We start from the raw sequence: 15,866 nt of genomic DNA on the forward strand, positions 1-15,866 counted from the left end.
CATCTGGTCTGTACTTTTGAAAGTGTGTGCTTGATGTGATTATTGAGGCTTGGTTTGGTGGTACCAAATGTGTAACAAATTGACATGACAGCACTATGCCCCACCCATTTCGACGTCTCCATCTACATGTTGACTTATGTATCCCTGGTGTCCATCCTGATCACTACCACTGTCGTCGTCGTCCTGCTCTACATCTGCACTAGCCTTGCTCTTCCTCCTCTTCTTCTTGACACTGTAATCCATATCCAAGATCCTATAGTGCTTCCTGTCGCTTCCCAAAACCACAATTACCCTCCTGTCCTTTCGCCCGTTTACCACCAACTTGAGCGGCGTAAAGCGGCCTTCAAAGACGTGGCGTGTGTGCTTTTCTACGTCTTCGGGGGTCACATGGATAGTGTGTCGAGAGGAATGCGCCACGGGTTTGCCTTGAGGAAGGAGGCAAGAGGGGACCGAAGCAGGGGAGGTAGGGGACGTGAATGATATCAGCTGTTCTTTTTGGTGCTGTTGCTGGTGCGGCTGCTTGTGCACAGATGGCACGGTAGTGTGTGTATAAGGCAGAGAGACGATAACGTTGGTTGGTTTGGAGTGTTTTTTGCGGTCGCCATTTGACGGTGAGAGTTGCAAGAGGACAAGCAAGTTTTCGTCATCCGCGAATTTGGCGTCGAGGATCTTGGTTGAAGATGCCTCTCCGGTGCTGAAGTCCAGTGTGGATATGGCGTGGGAGTGGAGATCGCGAGCTAGGTGGGATATACTCTGGGCGTGGGCGAGGCGGTGGATGTGCAGGTGGGCTGGTGTGGATTTTGATGAGAAGAGGATGTATGTCGATACGGTGTCACAGAAGGTTTCTTGAGAAGGCTTCTTTAGATGTTAGTATCATAGGAGAAGTTGGACTTGGGGGATATTCTCCTTACTTCAGATACCATTCGAATATCCGCCACAATATTCGATTCCTCATCTTCAGCTCCCATGTCTTCGAGGACAAGGCCCGAGTCCATTTGGATATTGGCCTGCTGCCATTTGCTCACCTGTTTCAGCAAGCCAGTCACGCCGGTTGCCAAATGTCGCAGTACATGTTCCAAACACAGGGCCTCTTCCTTGAATGTTGCGCCTTCTTTCAGCAACGCAATTGCCCTCTTTGTGTCTTCATAACTTGCTGCCTCCTTCTCTCGACTTTTGGGATCCAACTGAGCTTCCGGCCCCAAGTAGAGAGCAACATCAGATTTGGTGAGGCCATACTGGATATACGCAAGGACCTGTGATACGTCGACTCCCGGATCCCGTTGTTCCATTTCTACGCGCGATTGAGATTCCGGCTCCGTAGCCTGGAAATCAATAGTGAAGCGCAGCCACTTGCTGAAGCTGTAAAATTGGCGCTTCTCTTCCGTCGCATAGAGCATGGCGGTATGAGCGAGCAGCCTCATATTTTTGAGCGTTTCTAAAAGGGCTGAGAAGTCGGTGATGTGTCCGCTGAAAATCCAGTCTCGATCATGAAACTGCGCGAGACCGCGCAAACGTGATATGACAATGGAGCAGCGGTCCAACGCCGGGATGAGGTTCTCGTGAAGAAGGGCAAGAAGTGTTGTAAAGGACGATGTGACAGTCGTGTCCCAACGCTTATGGCCTGCTTCTGCTAGCTCGTCGACCAACCATTCTTTCATTGTAGGGTTACAACTCCCTGTACAGGCTATGTGGAACAGATTCGTGACTAGGTCGCCCAACTCTTTCTCTTCGAGTGTTTCGCTTATGTTCATCATAAACTTTCGCGGCAAATCTTGCGCGTGTTTAAAGAAAGCTCTGACCCGTTGCAAGGTTTGCGTGATATAAAGAAGGAGGTTCTGTAGCTGCGAGGTTTTTGCGGCTATGAGGTGGAGGTAGATTCCCGCGGTAGGGATGAAGTTTAGCGTGAGCGGAACAAAGGCGATACTCTTTCTTGCTGGCGAGGCAGCAGAGATTGTCCGCATCAAAAGGCTGTGGGTACAGCTATATGGATGGCTTGTGTGTAATAGCGGCATATGTAGTGTGTTCCATGCCTTCGGTAGTTGGACGTTGACCGTTTCTAGCGAATCGTATATTGACGGATGTACGGTCCCTCGGTCAGACAAACGGATGAACATGTCCACAGAGTTATGGTCCTTCAAGTGATGTGAATGCAGCAACGAATCCACCTCGGCTTGAGAACCAAACGCACCGGAATCTGCCTGCGATATGCGCATAAACGGTAGTGCTGGTGGGAGTGGTATCGCAGGAAGTTTGGGTAATAGCGCGTCCGTGTCCATCATCGCAAGTTGATCTGGCAGGTCGGGTGCAATATCCAAAGTTTGGAAATCAGGCTGTCGTTGCAGGAAATCCTCCAACGTTATGTCATCCTTGAAAGCATCCCAATCTTCGGTTGTAGGGTTCTCAAATGCATCAGTCTTCTCAGATGTGGCGCCATTCGTCTTTGACATCAACCCTGTCCTCTTTTTGACAGCATCGACATTGATGAAGTTCAGACCCCAGCCTATACACTTGACCCGTGCTGGAGCTTCTTCCGTCATGCTACCATTTCCTTCTTCGACATCCGGTAGCATGACATCTTTGTGCGTAACCTTGCCTGTTTCTGCACTGATCAAGTCTGTGCTCCCATCGCTCCAACTAACAGCGATACTTTTGCCGTTAAATTCCCACTGCATTGCATCGACGCACACACCCTCGCTCTTTCTCTTCAGACCAAAAGCCCTTTGGCCGTTGATTCTGTAGACATCTAGATTCTCTTCATCCGTGACTACTGCAACAAGATCCATGCTAGGGCAGTAGGATATCAGATGCGGGTGAATTGGATGTAATAGGGTCTTTTCCGCCTGCTGCAAAAGCTGGTGTTCTTTGGATGAGTTTGCAGTCGCCATAATTGCTGATTTGCTGGCCTCGAGGGCCGTTGTGTGAAAGGGCAAGAAGTTGGGGGTGTGTATTCAGTGCTTATGATTTGTTTGTAGAAGCGCGTTCTAGTCCAAACATGACTAGCGCAGTCGCGCTATCACGTTCGCAGATTACTCGTGCCTTGTCATGCCAAAGACGCGGGGCAATATTCTGGTAGTTGGCACTTTGACACAGTAGCCACAATCCCCATCTGGCTGCCTCAGCTTCATGGTTGCATAAACGTACGCGTCTTGATGATTCGGAATATGAATGTCTGATATTCATCTGTGGAGAAATGATACCCAGCATAATCGCCGGGATTTCTCTGGGTATCCATGTCATGCTATCGTAGTACAAATACAAGTGGCCGGCACCTTTATCTCGGGGGCCATCTCCCAATCCTTCAAACCCATACTACAACAAGAGCCGTAAACGCCACTGTGCGGTGCAATGTGTTGCACAAACCACATCTAATTCCCAAGTCACGAAGCGGGCAAGATATACCCATGGACGACCCAGAATAGCAAAACTCTCTATGCACACACTCTCATCGTTTTCTGACTCCTTCTATCGACGCGCTGAATGATTCCTCTTTGGTTGCAGAGACTCTTTCTGTACCCGCCCTCTGCCTGTCCCACTGAGTCTGCCACTCAGCCGCGTCTCCTCATCAAAGCTGGGTCGCTTTGTGTTGCGACCGCTCTCCAGATCGTCATCGCTATCACCGGCAAGATCACCCAGCTCGAACTGGTTCTCAGCATCGTAATCGTGCATCAGTGCGCTTCTGTCACCTGCATCTGCATAGCTAGACCTGCTATTTCGGATAACGCCATTCGACTGGTGTTCGTAAGGATCTCCGCTGCGTCGCGATTGCATACTGCGTCTTGTAGGGAAACCAGAGATGGCATCAGATGGCGGACCGTCGAATCGAGAGCCAAGTGCTGGATCGGCGCAGGGGTCTTCGCGCGATAGGTTGAGAAGGTATACACCAGAAAAGATAATAAGAAAACCACAAAGGAGAGAAATAGTGTTGACAGCAGACGTGGTGTTGAAGCCTTGGAACAAAAGACACGAAGCAACAAGTGTACAGGTCGTAAAAGTAACATAGTAGAGGGGGTTTACGCTGAGTCGCAAAAGTTAGCACATATGGACGGAGCCTGCAACATGAAAACGTACATGTTTGTGGAAAACTGGCTCAGCGCCTTGTTGAAGTAGTTCATCTGAGTGAGGATGCACCCCACTACCAAGATGACGAAGACGTATGTCGAAGGATGCGTGAACTGGTTGTTGCCCGCAAATGTCATCTTAAGCGCAATACCGAAAGCCTTGATGAACATGATGGAAACGGAACCGGAGGTGGAGCAGATGGAAAGGTAGATGAGGGGGTTCTTGCGACCGTACTTGGGCGCGATCTTGTAGATCATGAAGACGCAGAAGACGACGCAGAAGGCGCAGTAGAAGAGGAAGCCTGTAGTCATGCCTTGTTAGTCGCTGCTGTACAAAGGCATATGATAAGCTGGGACGGGCGTACCAGGCTGTAGAGCAAGGTCCAGAATCTCCTCGACCGACTGAACTTCCTTGTCCGGCGGCGCGTGTAGCACAATGATGACGGAGCCGATCAGACATATTGCGCAGCCAATCTTTCCCAAACGACCCAATTGTTCGTCCAAAAAGTACGAGCCGAGGACAGCACCAATGAGGACGGAGAGAGCTCCGAGGGGGGTCACGAGGATGGCGGGGGCGAAGGCATATGCAGCGAAATTGAATATTTCGCCGAGTACCACTGTAAAGCAAGTCAGCGCTGCAAAGGGGAGTGGCAGCGTGTCGCGATGTAGGCGCACTCACTTGTGATGATGCCTGCCCACCACACGGGGTTCTGGAGATATCCAAAGCCGTCTCCGTCGAAACCATGCTTCTCGATGGAGGCATTGAGACCCTTCTTGGTAATTACAAAACTCGCGCCGATGGCCAGGGACGAACTCATGGCCAGCATGAGCCCTATGTATCTGGCGTTACAGTCAGTGGCCCGTTGCTGGTAGCTGGGCGGTGCGGGCGCATAACGTACTTGTCTTCCACCATGATGGCGCCGTGTAGAGGTCTATGCGACCTGTCTCAGCGGAATCGCAACCAGATGATGGAGGGAGGAGTGGACGGGTCGCGGTGCAAGACTGGAGACGAAGAGGTGTGTGTAAGGGTGTGTGTGCGCGGTGGAAGCTGCTGTGTACGGGGTCCAACGTTAGGGTGGGTTGGGGAGCGCAGCGTGGCGTGGCGGCGGGCTAGACGCAGACGTGCAGTGTGGGCGCAGGCGGGTTATCGATAGGCCTCCGTATCGTGGCCTGGAGTGCCGAACAGAGCAACGCGGCGGCTACCGTATTGCGCTATTGGTAATGGCGTGTGCAGATGGTGCTGAGGAGGCGACGCTGCAGCAGCAACGATGCAGTCTGGGTCGGGAATGCTTGCGCAGAGGCGCTGCGTGTTTCACCAAAGCACGGCCAAGGACCCTGTGCTTGTCTGTGTCGTGTCGAGCAAAGGCGTCTTAGAAACGAGCGGACGAAACGAACACAGATGCGATGAAGGCAGCAGGCCAAGTCGTTACAGTCGTGGTAATGGGAGTGGTTAGTAGTGGTACAAATAGAGAGAATAGTAGTACATGAGGAGCAGCATCAGGCCAGAAAAAGAAAACAACAAGCGAGCGTGGTGTCAAAGCCAGAAAGTGTGTGCGTATGCGAGTGTGGCCATATGTAGTATTGGTCCGGCTGGACAGGCTGGACATGGACAATCTGCGCGAACAAGGAGAAACACTTGTCGGGCCTTGCCTTGCCTTGTCTGCCGCCATCGTACCCAGGTGGCGTGCCACGCTCTGCGAGTCCCCCGGCGCGCCAGAGTCAGCCCGCCCCAACGTTTCACGGCCGATTCACTCAACGCCAAGGTCATGGCTTGCCGATCCCCTCGTTACGCAGTCGACGCGGCCTCTGTCTCCTGCAATGTCGTCCTACTCTACTCTACTCTACTACCAACAAGACGCCGAACGATTAATCTGCCTCTGAATTTCCAGACTCCTTGGCCTTGAGTCAACGCGCATACTCTCATCCTGGCATACAGCCTCGTACGCTTCTCCACCACGTGGCTAGCTGAGGCTGTCGGTAATGTTTAAAAAAAAACTGCGCCTCGTCATGCCGTCTTTAGTCGCCCCGAAATAGCAGGCCTCGTAACCCTCTTCCCCACAACCTGGTCAGAAAATATGGAGAGCCTAGAACCATTCGTGTCATCATCGCCTGCAACAGGATCCTAATTTCTTAGGCCACGCTGAGCAATCGTCACAAAGCTGCAAATAGTCCCAAGCTCACATTAGCTTTGCAGTCTTCCATTGAGAGCCTCATCGTGTCTCTACATCCCTATGACTACATTGGGAAAAAGCAAAAGTGCTTCGAAGCACTTGGGTATATCGCTCAAACTGCCTCGCCCCCTCTGTTCCCCTTCACCCCATCAAGCACTAAACGACCATGCAAACAACGTCACCTCAGTCGTTATTCGCACTACAAATCAATCGCCAACCAACCAAAACCAATGCGAAAATCACTATCCAGGAAGGTGGTGCCGGGGTATAACAAAGGAAAATCGCCAGAGATTACCTTCCCTCTTACCTTTTGCCCCTCGCCAAAGCCAGAAAAAAAAATCTCAAAATCTCGTGCGTTGTAATATCGGTCCTACAGTTAGTGTACACTTGTATTAGTTCAAACTTGGGTAAATTCCAGTGCGGCATGTCCATATAGCTGCTTGTTAGTATGTCTGAAGACCCGAAGACTCAGAGGACGGGCCGCCTTCACACTCGCGCGCGTTTGGCGTCTACATGTACAAAGTCAGCGTTTGCGTTTCGCTTCAAAGGTAACCAGGCCATCACCGTACCTATAGAGTCGGATGCAATGTCCACTCCATGTCCAGCCTCGTCGATAGATCGCTTGTGTCCTTGTGAAGACACATCATGGGCGTCAGTAGACGAGGCCGTCGTAGGATCTGCAGCCGAAGACGTTGCACTGCCGAGCTGTCCAGCGACGCCATCCTCTTCGTCTTGAGCCTCGACATTGTCGTCTTCATCTCCTGTCGTCGTCTCCACAACGTCTTGGGCTAGGCCCTGGGCGACAGTCCACTGCGCATTGTGCACATTCAAGACATCATTCGCGCTCATTGAGTAATCGCCATCCGTTGCAGTGTTTTCACCATCAACATCTTCTCCATTCGTGAATTCCACCTCTGCTTGTTGCTCCAAGTCCTGGTATTCATAGTCGCCATAGTCTTGGTTAGCATCGCCATCAAACTCAAAGTTGGTGGTGTCATTTTGGACTTCATCCGATTGCGACTCATCAGGATCGACTTCTTCAAGGGCTTCAAGGGCTTCATCGTATTCCCAGTATTCATTGGGATCGTTGTCAAAGTCCTGCTCGGCGTTGACGTTAGGGTCATTTGTAGTGTCGAAACTGCCTTGGTCCTCGTCTCCGTTTGATTGCTTGCCAATACTTGGCGATCCTGCAGCAGGTGACTGCCTCTCCGCATTGGATGTTTCGTCGCCTTGCACAGTAGCGGGCGAGGGCGATGGCTCAGTATGAGGTGCTTCTTCAACCTCCTCGACAGCAGCGGACTCCTCGTCCTCTCCATCGCTGTAATCGATAATGTCGCCTTCCTCTTGCAAGCGACGGGCCTCCAGTTCCGCTGCAGTCTGCTCATCAGACTGTGAGTGTGTCTGTCCAGGGTAGCCTTCAACCCTCTGTGTGTTTGTAGAGACTTCACTAGAACTAGGAGGTTGTGGTACGTGATTCACATCGTCATCCTCTTCATGGCCTCCGGTAGACATGTTTTCAGTCGCAGCCTCTGCGTTTTCGCCAACCTCAACACCCCCTTTCTCGATAGAGTCTTGCGTGCCATCCTCATCATGGCCATACTCCTGGCCAGGATCTTGCTGGGGCTCAACTGCTGCGTAAGTCTGTTCATCTTGATTGTCTTGATCCTCTGGCTCAAGTTGCTCTCCTGCATGCACTTGGATATTGACGTCCTGCAGGGCCTGGTTTTCAACATTGCTTTGCTCGTTTGCATCTTCTGCGGGCCTTGCGTCATTCGAATCTTCCTCATACGTTTGCGCGTCCGAGCCTTCTTCCTCCTGTGATTGCTCACTCGCATCTCTCTCGTGGCTGTCCCCCTCATCATCCTCATGTTGCAGCTCCTGATCCTGGACCTGCTTCTGTTTTTGTCCCTCAGTGTCCCATTTGGTGTTTTCCTCGACTGGAAGATCAAGAGGTGCACTGTGAAAGTTAGTCTCGCCTGCAGCGATAGCAGCTTCGAGCCCAGAGTAGCCACGCCCGTTGTCAGCATATCTTGCTATGTCTGCGAGCAAGGTAGCGAAGCGTGGGCGATACATCAAAGTCACGTAAAACGAGTCTGGATCGTTGTTACCATCTTGTTCGTGGAGCGCATGGTAATAGCCCACGAGGCGTTCGAGAGAGATGGCTACGCAAGCCGTGTTCTCCTCAAACAACTCCATATTTTGAAAGTGATCAAAGCGGAAGCCAATCTCCATTCCATTCAGCACCTCGTGGCCCAATGCTGAACGACACGTTTGGAAGAGATCTGACATGCTCGTTTTGGCCACTGACACATCAGCAAGGAGCCAATCCCCACTGTTTTCATAGTCATGCTGCTTGAAAAGCCATAGCTCTTCGCCCATACAATTCACAGTGACAGGTGGTAGTTGCTGAAAAGAGGTATCTTCCTCATGTTCATCGACTTGAGCAGATTCATCATGACCATGGCTCGGAGGTTCCATGTGATTGTGGCCACTTTCGGCACTTGAGTGCTCTTCTTGGTCTTTGAGCGTAATGCCACCATCGTCACCATTAGTCTGAGCATCTTCTTCATTGGGATCAGCTGACCGAGCACGGGGTGAATTCTCATTGTTATTGCCTTTCGTGCTCCCATCAGCAACGACGTCAGGGTGCGCATGTGGGCTCTGTGGGTTTTTGCTTGTGTTCGTGGACATTAGAGCTTGTAAATCAGCAGGTATTTCGTCTTGTTGGACTGGTGCGTCCTGCGCCTGTGACGGTTCGTTTTGCTGAGCGGGCGCATCATGGGTCTCAAAGGGTTCATCTTGCTGAGCAGGCACGTTCTGAATCTCAAAAGGTTCGTCTTGCTGAGTAGGTGCATCCTGGACCGGACCCGGTTCATCTTGCATAGAATCATGTTGCTGTAACCAGGGTGAACGAAGCGCTGTGTCGTGATAATCATCGTCCTCTTCAGAATAGTCAAGCAGGTCTTCATCTTGAACTTCGGCTTCCGCCTGAGTCGCGATGGTGTCGGTTGCAGCGGGCTGTTCGGCGTCGGCGTCGACGTCGACGTCAACATCCACATCCACATCGACGTCTTGATCTTGGTAACTATAGTCCTCTTCGATGACATCCTCCTGGTCGACCATGTAATCATCATTGTCACCGCCGGGTGCAGTCTGGGCATCCATTCCATTCGCCGAGGCAGCATCGCCGATAGAGACATCATCATCCGGGCCATATGAAGGGGGAGGCTCTAAATCCAATTCGATGTCACCATCGTTGTAGCCGAGAATGCCATCGTCCGAGTGCAAGTCCATGTCATCGGCTGGAGTAATGTCGAAACTAGGCGTAGGATGCGTAGTAGTAGTAGTAGCCATGATAGCTGTGGGGTGGCGACAAAGGGGTTTGCGAGTCTAGGTATGTGTATCGGTCGAAACGCGTAGATAAAGGAGCGTGGGGAGCGCGTCAGAGCTTGGTGCAAGTCACAAGGTGGCGATGCAACAAAGCGCAACACCGGGATGCAAACTTGATAGTGGGTGCACTGTGGCAAATAAAAGCTAGAATCGCATGGTGAGGCGGTCTCTGATAGTTTTGTAGTCGTGAAGATGTGGACTGGGTGAGGGTGAAGGTGAGGAGGACAGTGGAAATGAGACAAAGTGCGCACAGCGGTGTTGGCGCTAGTACGGGAAAGAAGACTGGTGGGAGCGGGCAAGTGGCAGCAGTACATGCACTTGGTGTAAACCTATCAGAAAAGCCGGGGCGGCCAGTATTTCCGTCGTATCGGTTTAGAGTCGCAATTTTGAGCGCGCAAGAGAGGCTGCCTAGATGCGGGTTTCGCAGTTGAAGAGTTGCTGGTGATGACTACAGTGGAGGGCATGGGCCGGAGAGGCTACTTAACAATGGCAGCCGGCGCTAGGCAAATGCGGGTGCACGTGACTCCAGGTGTCCACTTGGAACCTCCAGGTGTTGCGCCTGGGTGCAGCTGCACCTTAGAGGCGGTACCTGTCAACCTGCCTTCGTAATACCCAGAGACAATTTGCCCCGTCTTGTTACCACCTCTGGCTGGCTCTGCTGCACTTTGTTCCTGGAACCTGCCTTCAAGATACGCTTGCTGTCTTGAACAACTGTCCGTCTCAATAATATTCCCCACCATCTCCAGCAACGCGGCTCCACGTCCACGACCTTACCACCCAAGTCACCACTACTTTTCAGCCTCTCCCGCCTTCTTCCCAACAGAATCAGTTAGAAATCAGCCACAATGGTATGCAATTGTACACGGCACATGACAGTCGACCCTTGATTCACCCGCACCAAGCTGACGAAGCCAGGTGGTCCTCGCGGCTTCAATATGCACAAGAGGCGGCAAGGCAGTCCTCTCACGCCAATTCCGAGAAATGCAGCGCTCCCGCATTGAGGCTCTCCTCGCTTCTTTCCCCAAGCTCGCCGACAGTGGAACCCAGCATACCACCTGCGAACAGGACAACGTGCGCTACGTCTACCAGCCCCTCGACGAACTTTACATGGTCTTGATCACCAATCTACAATCCAACATCCTCCAAGATATCAACACTCTGCACCTCTTCGCCCAGGTCTGCTCCTCGATATGCAAGTCTGTCGACGAGCGCGAGATCCTCAAAAACGCTTTCGAGCTTCTGACGGCCTTTGATGAGATTGTCACACTGGGATATAGGGAGAACTTGACCATGAGCCAGATCAAGACTTTCTTGGACATGGAGTCACACGAGGAGCGTATTCAAGAGATCATCGCACGGAATAAGGAGCTTGAGGCTTCGGAAGAGCGCAAGCGCCGGGCCAAGCAGCTCGAGATGCAGCGCAAGGAGATGTCGAGATCGCAGCGAGCGGGAGGAGGTATGGGAGGAGGTATGGGAGGCGGCATGGGAGGTGGAATGGGTGGTCGATCGCCATCGTATCCTACCTTCACACCCAGCGTGCCCACGACCAACGTTACCGACACCTACGACTCGTATGAAGCCGAGAAGAAGAAGGCATCGAGCAAGCCATTGGCTCTCGGTAAGAAGGGTATGCAGCTCGGCAAGAAGAACAAGACGAGCAACATGTACGAGCAAGTGACTGGTGAGGTCGCGCCAGCTGAAGAGGAGCCGCTTGTTGCACCTAAGCCAAGTGCATCCGCTGCTGCAGCCCCAGCAAGCGCACGCCAATCGACCTCGACCGACCGCGAACCTGTCCACATTACCACCAACGAGACCATCTCGGCGAGACTCGACCGCGAAGGTCTTCTCAAGTCATTTGAAGTCAAGGGCGAGATGCAACTCAAGATCACTGATGCTTCTTTCACGCAGGTCAAGCTGGACCTGGCCACAGGAGACACTCGCGGTGCTCAACTTATGACACATCCCAAAGTCGATAAGACAGTCTTCAGGAACGACAAGGTCATTCAACTTGCTGACACAAGCAAGGGTTTCCCATCGAACATGGGTATTGGCGTCATGAAGTGGAAGCTGGCACCACGACCAGACGACATCTCGGACCCACCTATCACATTCCGTGTCTGGGTCGAGGACTCTGGCAATATGTACAACATCACAGTCGAGTATGAGCTTACCGGTGGCGACTCGCTCAAGGACGTTACTGTCACCATCCCTTACCAGACGGACGAGCCTAACGTGTCTTCTTTTGATGCTGTCTACGAAGTCAGCGGCGATAGTATCGAGTGGAACATTGGTGCGGTCGACGAGGCGAACAGCTCCGGCAGCTTTGAGTTTGAGGCTCAAGCCGGCAGTGACTCTGAATTCTTCCCCATGAACATTCGCTTCAGCAAGAGCACACCTTTTGTGGATGTAGATGTAAGTCTTTATTGCGATCATTATGCTTGTCCTCTAGAAAACAAGCACAAGAGAAAAAGCATACTAAATAAGACTACAGGTCTCGTCTGTGACCCTACTCTCCATGGGCCAAGATATCAGCTTCTCCAAAGACGTAAAGTCTGTTGCCGAAAACTACACCATCTCATAAACGATGTCATGTTTGCGTTGAAGTCGCAAGCGGAATCTACTACGAGCAGCAAGGAATGGGCGAATGTGCCGAAGGGGGTAGCTTCCCTGGGCTCTTCTTGGGAAAACAGATATAGAGGGGTCCAGATAGACACTTAAAACTGGAAATGACATGGATTTGTGCTGAGAATAGAAGACTATGACTTGTCTACCGAGGTGAAAATTGAATTGCCGCTGTATAGTCGAACAGCACATGGCAGGTCTTGTCATACGAAATGAAACATGTTATGCAATTGAATGTTGAGGTGGTGAAAGGGGAGTCCAACACAACAACACCAAGTCGACATGTTCACCAAGCACACACAAAGCAAAGAAGAGATACAGCATAATATCCAAAGTTATATTGCACCCACCAACCGCTAATCTCGCTGTACGATAACAACAACAAAGGTCGTCAATGGTATATATAGTAAAAAAGCTATAGACAGCAAAAAAAAGGGGGGCACGCGTGCAACCAACCGCAACGCTTCAACAGCCGCCCTTGTAGAAAAGAAAAAAAGAACAGCGAGGTATCCAGTAAGCCAGTAGCAGCGGCACCGCAGATTTAATAAAAAAAAGCCAGAAATTCTAACATTGTATCGGCCGTTAAGATTGAGAGAAAGTCGTAATGAGGAGTATCTCAGATGCATGCGCATCGCTATTTCCACTTGGGAAGTGGAACTCAAACTCAAATAACCGCATCACCGAGGAACCCAAAGTCCTCCATCAACGCATCAAGCTGACTAACCGCACTCTCCCTATGCACACTGATATTGCGCTGGTGCATAATGCGTTCCACCGTCACTTCGCTCTCCGCCAGCGTACTCTTGCTCGTTGTCTCATCAGCGGGCAGACTGTACTGGAAGCCGAGGCCGAAGCACGCGGCTTGGCGGCGGGAGGAGCGGCGGGAGGAGGTTGTGGAGAGAATGTGTGGGGAGGATGGGGGCGAGGAGAAGAGGTCGGAGCCGAAGGTTGAGATGCGGAGTTCAGAAAGGCGGGGTGGGGTTGAAATGCGGTGGGTGGATTGAGTGTCTTGTTTGTAATCTTCTTCTTCTTCGTCGTTGTTGGAGGAAGAAGAGGAAGTAGAAGGGGAAGACAGGGTGGTGGTGGTGGTGGTGGTGAGCTGGATTTGGGATAGAAGGTGTGATAGTTGGGTTGGAGAGGAAGGGGTGGGGTCCGCGTATGAGTAGCGGATTAAGAGGCCCTGGGGTATATCTGTGTCGCTATCGTTGCTGGTGAAGGAGCTGAAGGTTGGGGAGAGGACGATTTCGTCGCCGTCTAAGGTGGGGGAGTCGTAGCCGATGGAGTCGTTGCTCCAGGTGGAGAAGTGGCTGCGGGCTTTTTGTTGGAATTGCAAATCCAAATCCAAATTCAGGTTGTCCAGGCGCTCTTCGTCGTCTGTTTCTTCAAACTCGTCTTCTGACTGTTCGGCTTCGGAGTTCGTGGTTGGGGAACGGTTGCAGGCGTACAGAGGTGCGGGTATTAGGTAGCGAGGAAGTGCGGGAAGCTCCTTGTCGAGAAGCGACTTCCGGAACGTTGGGTTGGAACGCTCACCATGGCTAGATGTAGGGCGTTCGTCTGGTGTTGGGGCCCCAAGGTAGCTAGAGGGTCGTGATAAGATAGGGGCAGATGGGGTGTCATCCTCTACCACGGTGTCCTTCTCTTGAGGATTTTGCATCAACTTGGGCGAGGTGAGCCATGGATCGTTAGAGAAGAGATAGTGCTGTGTTCGCCGTGTATCTGCTGAATTGGCACGAAGTCTGGATTGCTCAACCTGGAACTCGCTGGTGATGATTGAGGAGGGCACATGCGATCGTCTGCGCATGGGGCGCTCCTTTATTGCCGATAGCTCCGCAGGCCCAAAAGCCGAGTCCAGATCAGGATCCACAGGATGTGATGCCAACGGGGAGAACTTCTTTCTCAACGAGGGCAAAGACCGCTGCGGCGTGGTTTCTGGTTGGGCCTCTCGTATTGATTCAACTGATGGACGATACACTGATAAAGGGATGAGGTTGAGATCTTCTCCACCACTGACAAGCACAGGTGAGCTGATGTCCAACTCTCTAGGTTTCGATCCACATCGATTTCTCGAGTTGGCTCGTTTCGAGGCCAGCTTGTCTTTCAGGGCCTTGAAGTCTGCGAAGATGGGAGTAGAAGGCAAGTAAGGCGATGCCGATGCGCTTCGCGCATGGCGCACAGTGTGCGGCGACAAGAAACAATCCATGGGTGCATGTGTTGCAGACCGCGGGGTCCAGGGCGAAGGCAAAGGAAGCGTAGATGCCTCTGGTGTCCCCGCTGGCCGTGAAGAAGGATACGATCTTAGAGGCGTAGGTGGAACTGGCGTAAGATATCTATCGTTGGGATTACGTGTAAAAGCGGAAGTCGTATCAGAATTGCTGCGGCTGTGTCCTTCACGAGGTACATCCAGAACGTTGAGGCGTTGACCTGGCAGAAGAGGGCAAAATGTTGTAGACTCTTCAGCGGGGTTGTGCAGTTCCTCATCACCATCAACCTTGTACTATATTGCTGTCAGTTTGCGAAGCCTCCTAGCAGAGCAGATAACCTACATAGTACCAGTAAGTGCCACCCATTTTAAGTGGTCCGTCCCGTTTTGGTGATTGCTGGGTCAGGTCTCCGTCGCAGATAATGTCAGAAAAAGTAAAGCAACCTTTCCATATATTACGGCCCCCGCGTGAGTCGAGTTCCAGTGGATATGACCGGGTAAAGTTATCCCAGGATCCAAGCAATACTACACTGCGTAGTGCGGCCGGGCAGTGACTTGATACGAGGGTGAGCGACGGGCACAGAAGTAGGAGGCACAGAGGGGGTAGACATACAAGAGAAAAGTGTGGAGCGTGGTGTTGTCCATGGCCACGATACCGGAAGAATCTAAGCTGATAACGGTAAGGCCTGTCAACTTTGAAGCGCGTATGCGTCTAAGCCCTGGCTCAGTCTGAGGAGTTGCATGGGACCAAGAGTGTCAAATATAGAAGTCCATGCAGAAGTATGTGTTGGATTGTTTGAGCCTGGCCCTTGTGTATGGCCGCGTCAGAGGAATGTCCAGGAAACAGGGCAAAACAATTCAGTGATTGGTGGGCGGAAGTCAAGCGTTTAGAAGAATGCTGAAACCGAGTCCTCGAGGGCGTATGTCGGATTACGGCGAGGCTGACCGGGGGAGGCACACGCTGCCTAAGGAATGGAGAGCCGGCCTGGGAAATTTCCGCAGCAAACAAAAAAGCCTCGATGTTTTATGCAGGCTGTTGCCGACCGGCAGCACAGTGTTGGATTGTGGAGACTGAGGCTCAGTTGGGGGGGCCAAGATTGGTGGGTTTGGCGCCTGTGGATAATGTTGGTATATAGGTGGTGAGGGAGGATGTAGGCTGAGCGCTTAGCATCGACGTCCAAATCGCTGAAATGTCGGCTAAGTGAAACACTCTATGCGAAACGGGCCGAGGGCCTGTATATACTGAGTAAAAGAGGGTATGAAAAGGAAAGAGGACAGACGGCGGATCGTAAGTCGGAGATGTAGGTTGTTCTGGTCGGGGGGAGCCACCACGCGAATGACAGCCAGCCACTGGCGCCTTCTCGCTATGCCAGGAAAAAGAGCAATGGCAAGCGGGTGAGGGCTTTTGCGAGCAGATGGATTTGG

At 51.9% G+C, this 15,866-nt stretch overlaps 5 protein-coding genes across 5 annotated transcripts; 1 reads left to right on the forward strand and 4 right to left on the reverse strand.

Moving 5' to 3' along the window:
- Positions 1-93: 93 nt before the first annotated feature.
- On the reverse strand, positions 94-4,971 carry COCSADRAFT_24362 (uncharacterized protein; the record flags this gene model as incomplete). Its single annotated transcript, XM_007699245.1, has 8 exons — positions 94-858; positions 912-2,903; positions 3,142-3,309; positions 3,514-4,015; positions 4,069-4,360; positions 4,424-4,675; positions 4,738-4,898; positions 4,958-4,971. The coding sequence occupies 8 exons, from the start codon at positions 4,969-4,971 to the stop codon at positions 94-96; spliced, it is 4,146 nt and encodes a 1,381-aa protein (XP_007697435.1).
- A 1,254-nt stretch (positions 4,972-6,225) lies between these two features.
- COCSADRAFT_112453 (uncharacterized protein) lies at positions 6,226-7,842 on the reverse strand. The gene is made up of 2 exons (XM_007699588.1): positions 6,799-7,842; positions 6,226-6,738 (listed from the first exon to the last, which is right to left on the reverse strand). The coding sequence occupies exons 1-2, from the start codon at positions 7,739-7,741 to the stop codon at positions 6,716-6,718; spliced, it is 966 nt and encodes a 321-aa protein (XP_007697778.1). The 5' UTR covers positions 7,742-7,842; the 3' UTR covers positions 6,226-6,715.
- Positions 7,843-8,338: 496 nt separating this feature from the next.
- Positions 8,339-9,523, reverse strand: COCSADRAFT_84693 (uncharacterized protein; the record flags this gene model as incomplete). Its single annotated transcript, XM_007699589.1, has 2 exons — positions 8,339-8,992; positions 9,092-9,523. Coding segments are annotated over 2 exons (1,086 nt in total), but the record flags the coding sequence as incomplete, so codon positions are not given.
- A 668-nt stretch (positions 9,524-10,191) lies between these two features.
- On the forward strand, positions 10,192-12,557 carry COCSADRAFT_34809 (uncharacterized protein). The gene is made up of 3 exons (XM_007699318.1): positions 10,192-10,467; positions 10,535-12,031; positions 12,111-12,557. Exons 1-3 carry the CDS (start codon positions 10,465-10,467, stop codon positions 12,198-12,200), a joined length of 1,590 nt encoding a protein of 529 aa, XP_007697508.1. The 5' UTR covers positions 10,192-10,464; the 3' UTR covers positions 12,201-12,557.
- A 13-nt stretch (positions 12,558-12,570) lies between these two features.
- On the reverse strand, positions 12,571-15,570 carry COCSADRAFT_197738 (uncharacterized protein). Its single transcript, XM_007699590.1, has 3 exons — positions 15,055-15,570; positions 14,785-14,995; positions 12,571-14,735 (listed from the first exon to the last, which is right to left on the reverse strand). The coding sequence occupies exons 1-3, from the start codon at positions 15,084-15,086 to the stop codon at positions 12,906-12,908; spliced, it is 2,073 nt and encodes a 690-aa protein (XP_007697780.1). The 5' UTR covers positions 15,087-15,570; the 3' UTR covers positions 12,571-12,905.
- Between the last annotated feature and the right edge of the window lie 296 nt (positions 15,571-15,866).

The sequence above is a fragment of the Bipolaris sorokiniana genome (assembly GCF_000338995.1).
Source record: "Bipolaris sorokiniana ND90Pr unplaced genomic scaffold COCSAscaffold_4, whole genome shotgun sequence".
Taxonomy (NCBI): Eukaryota; Fungi; Ascomycota; class Dothideomycetes; order Pleosporales; family Pleosporaceae; genus Bipolaris; species Bipolaris sorokiniana.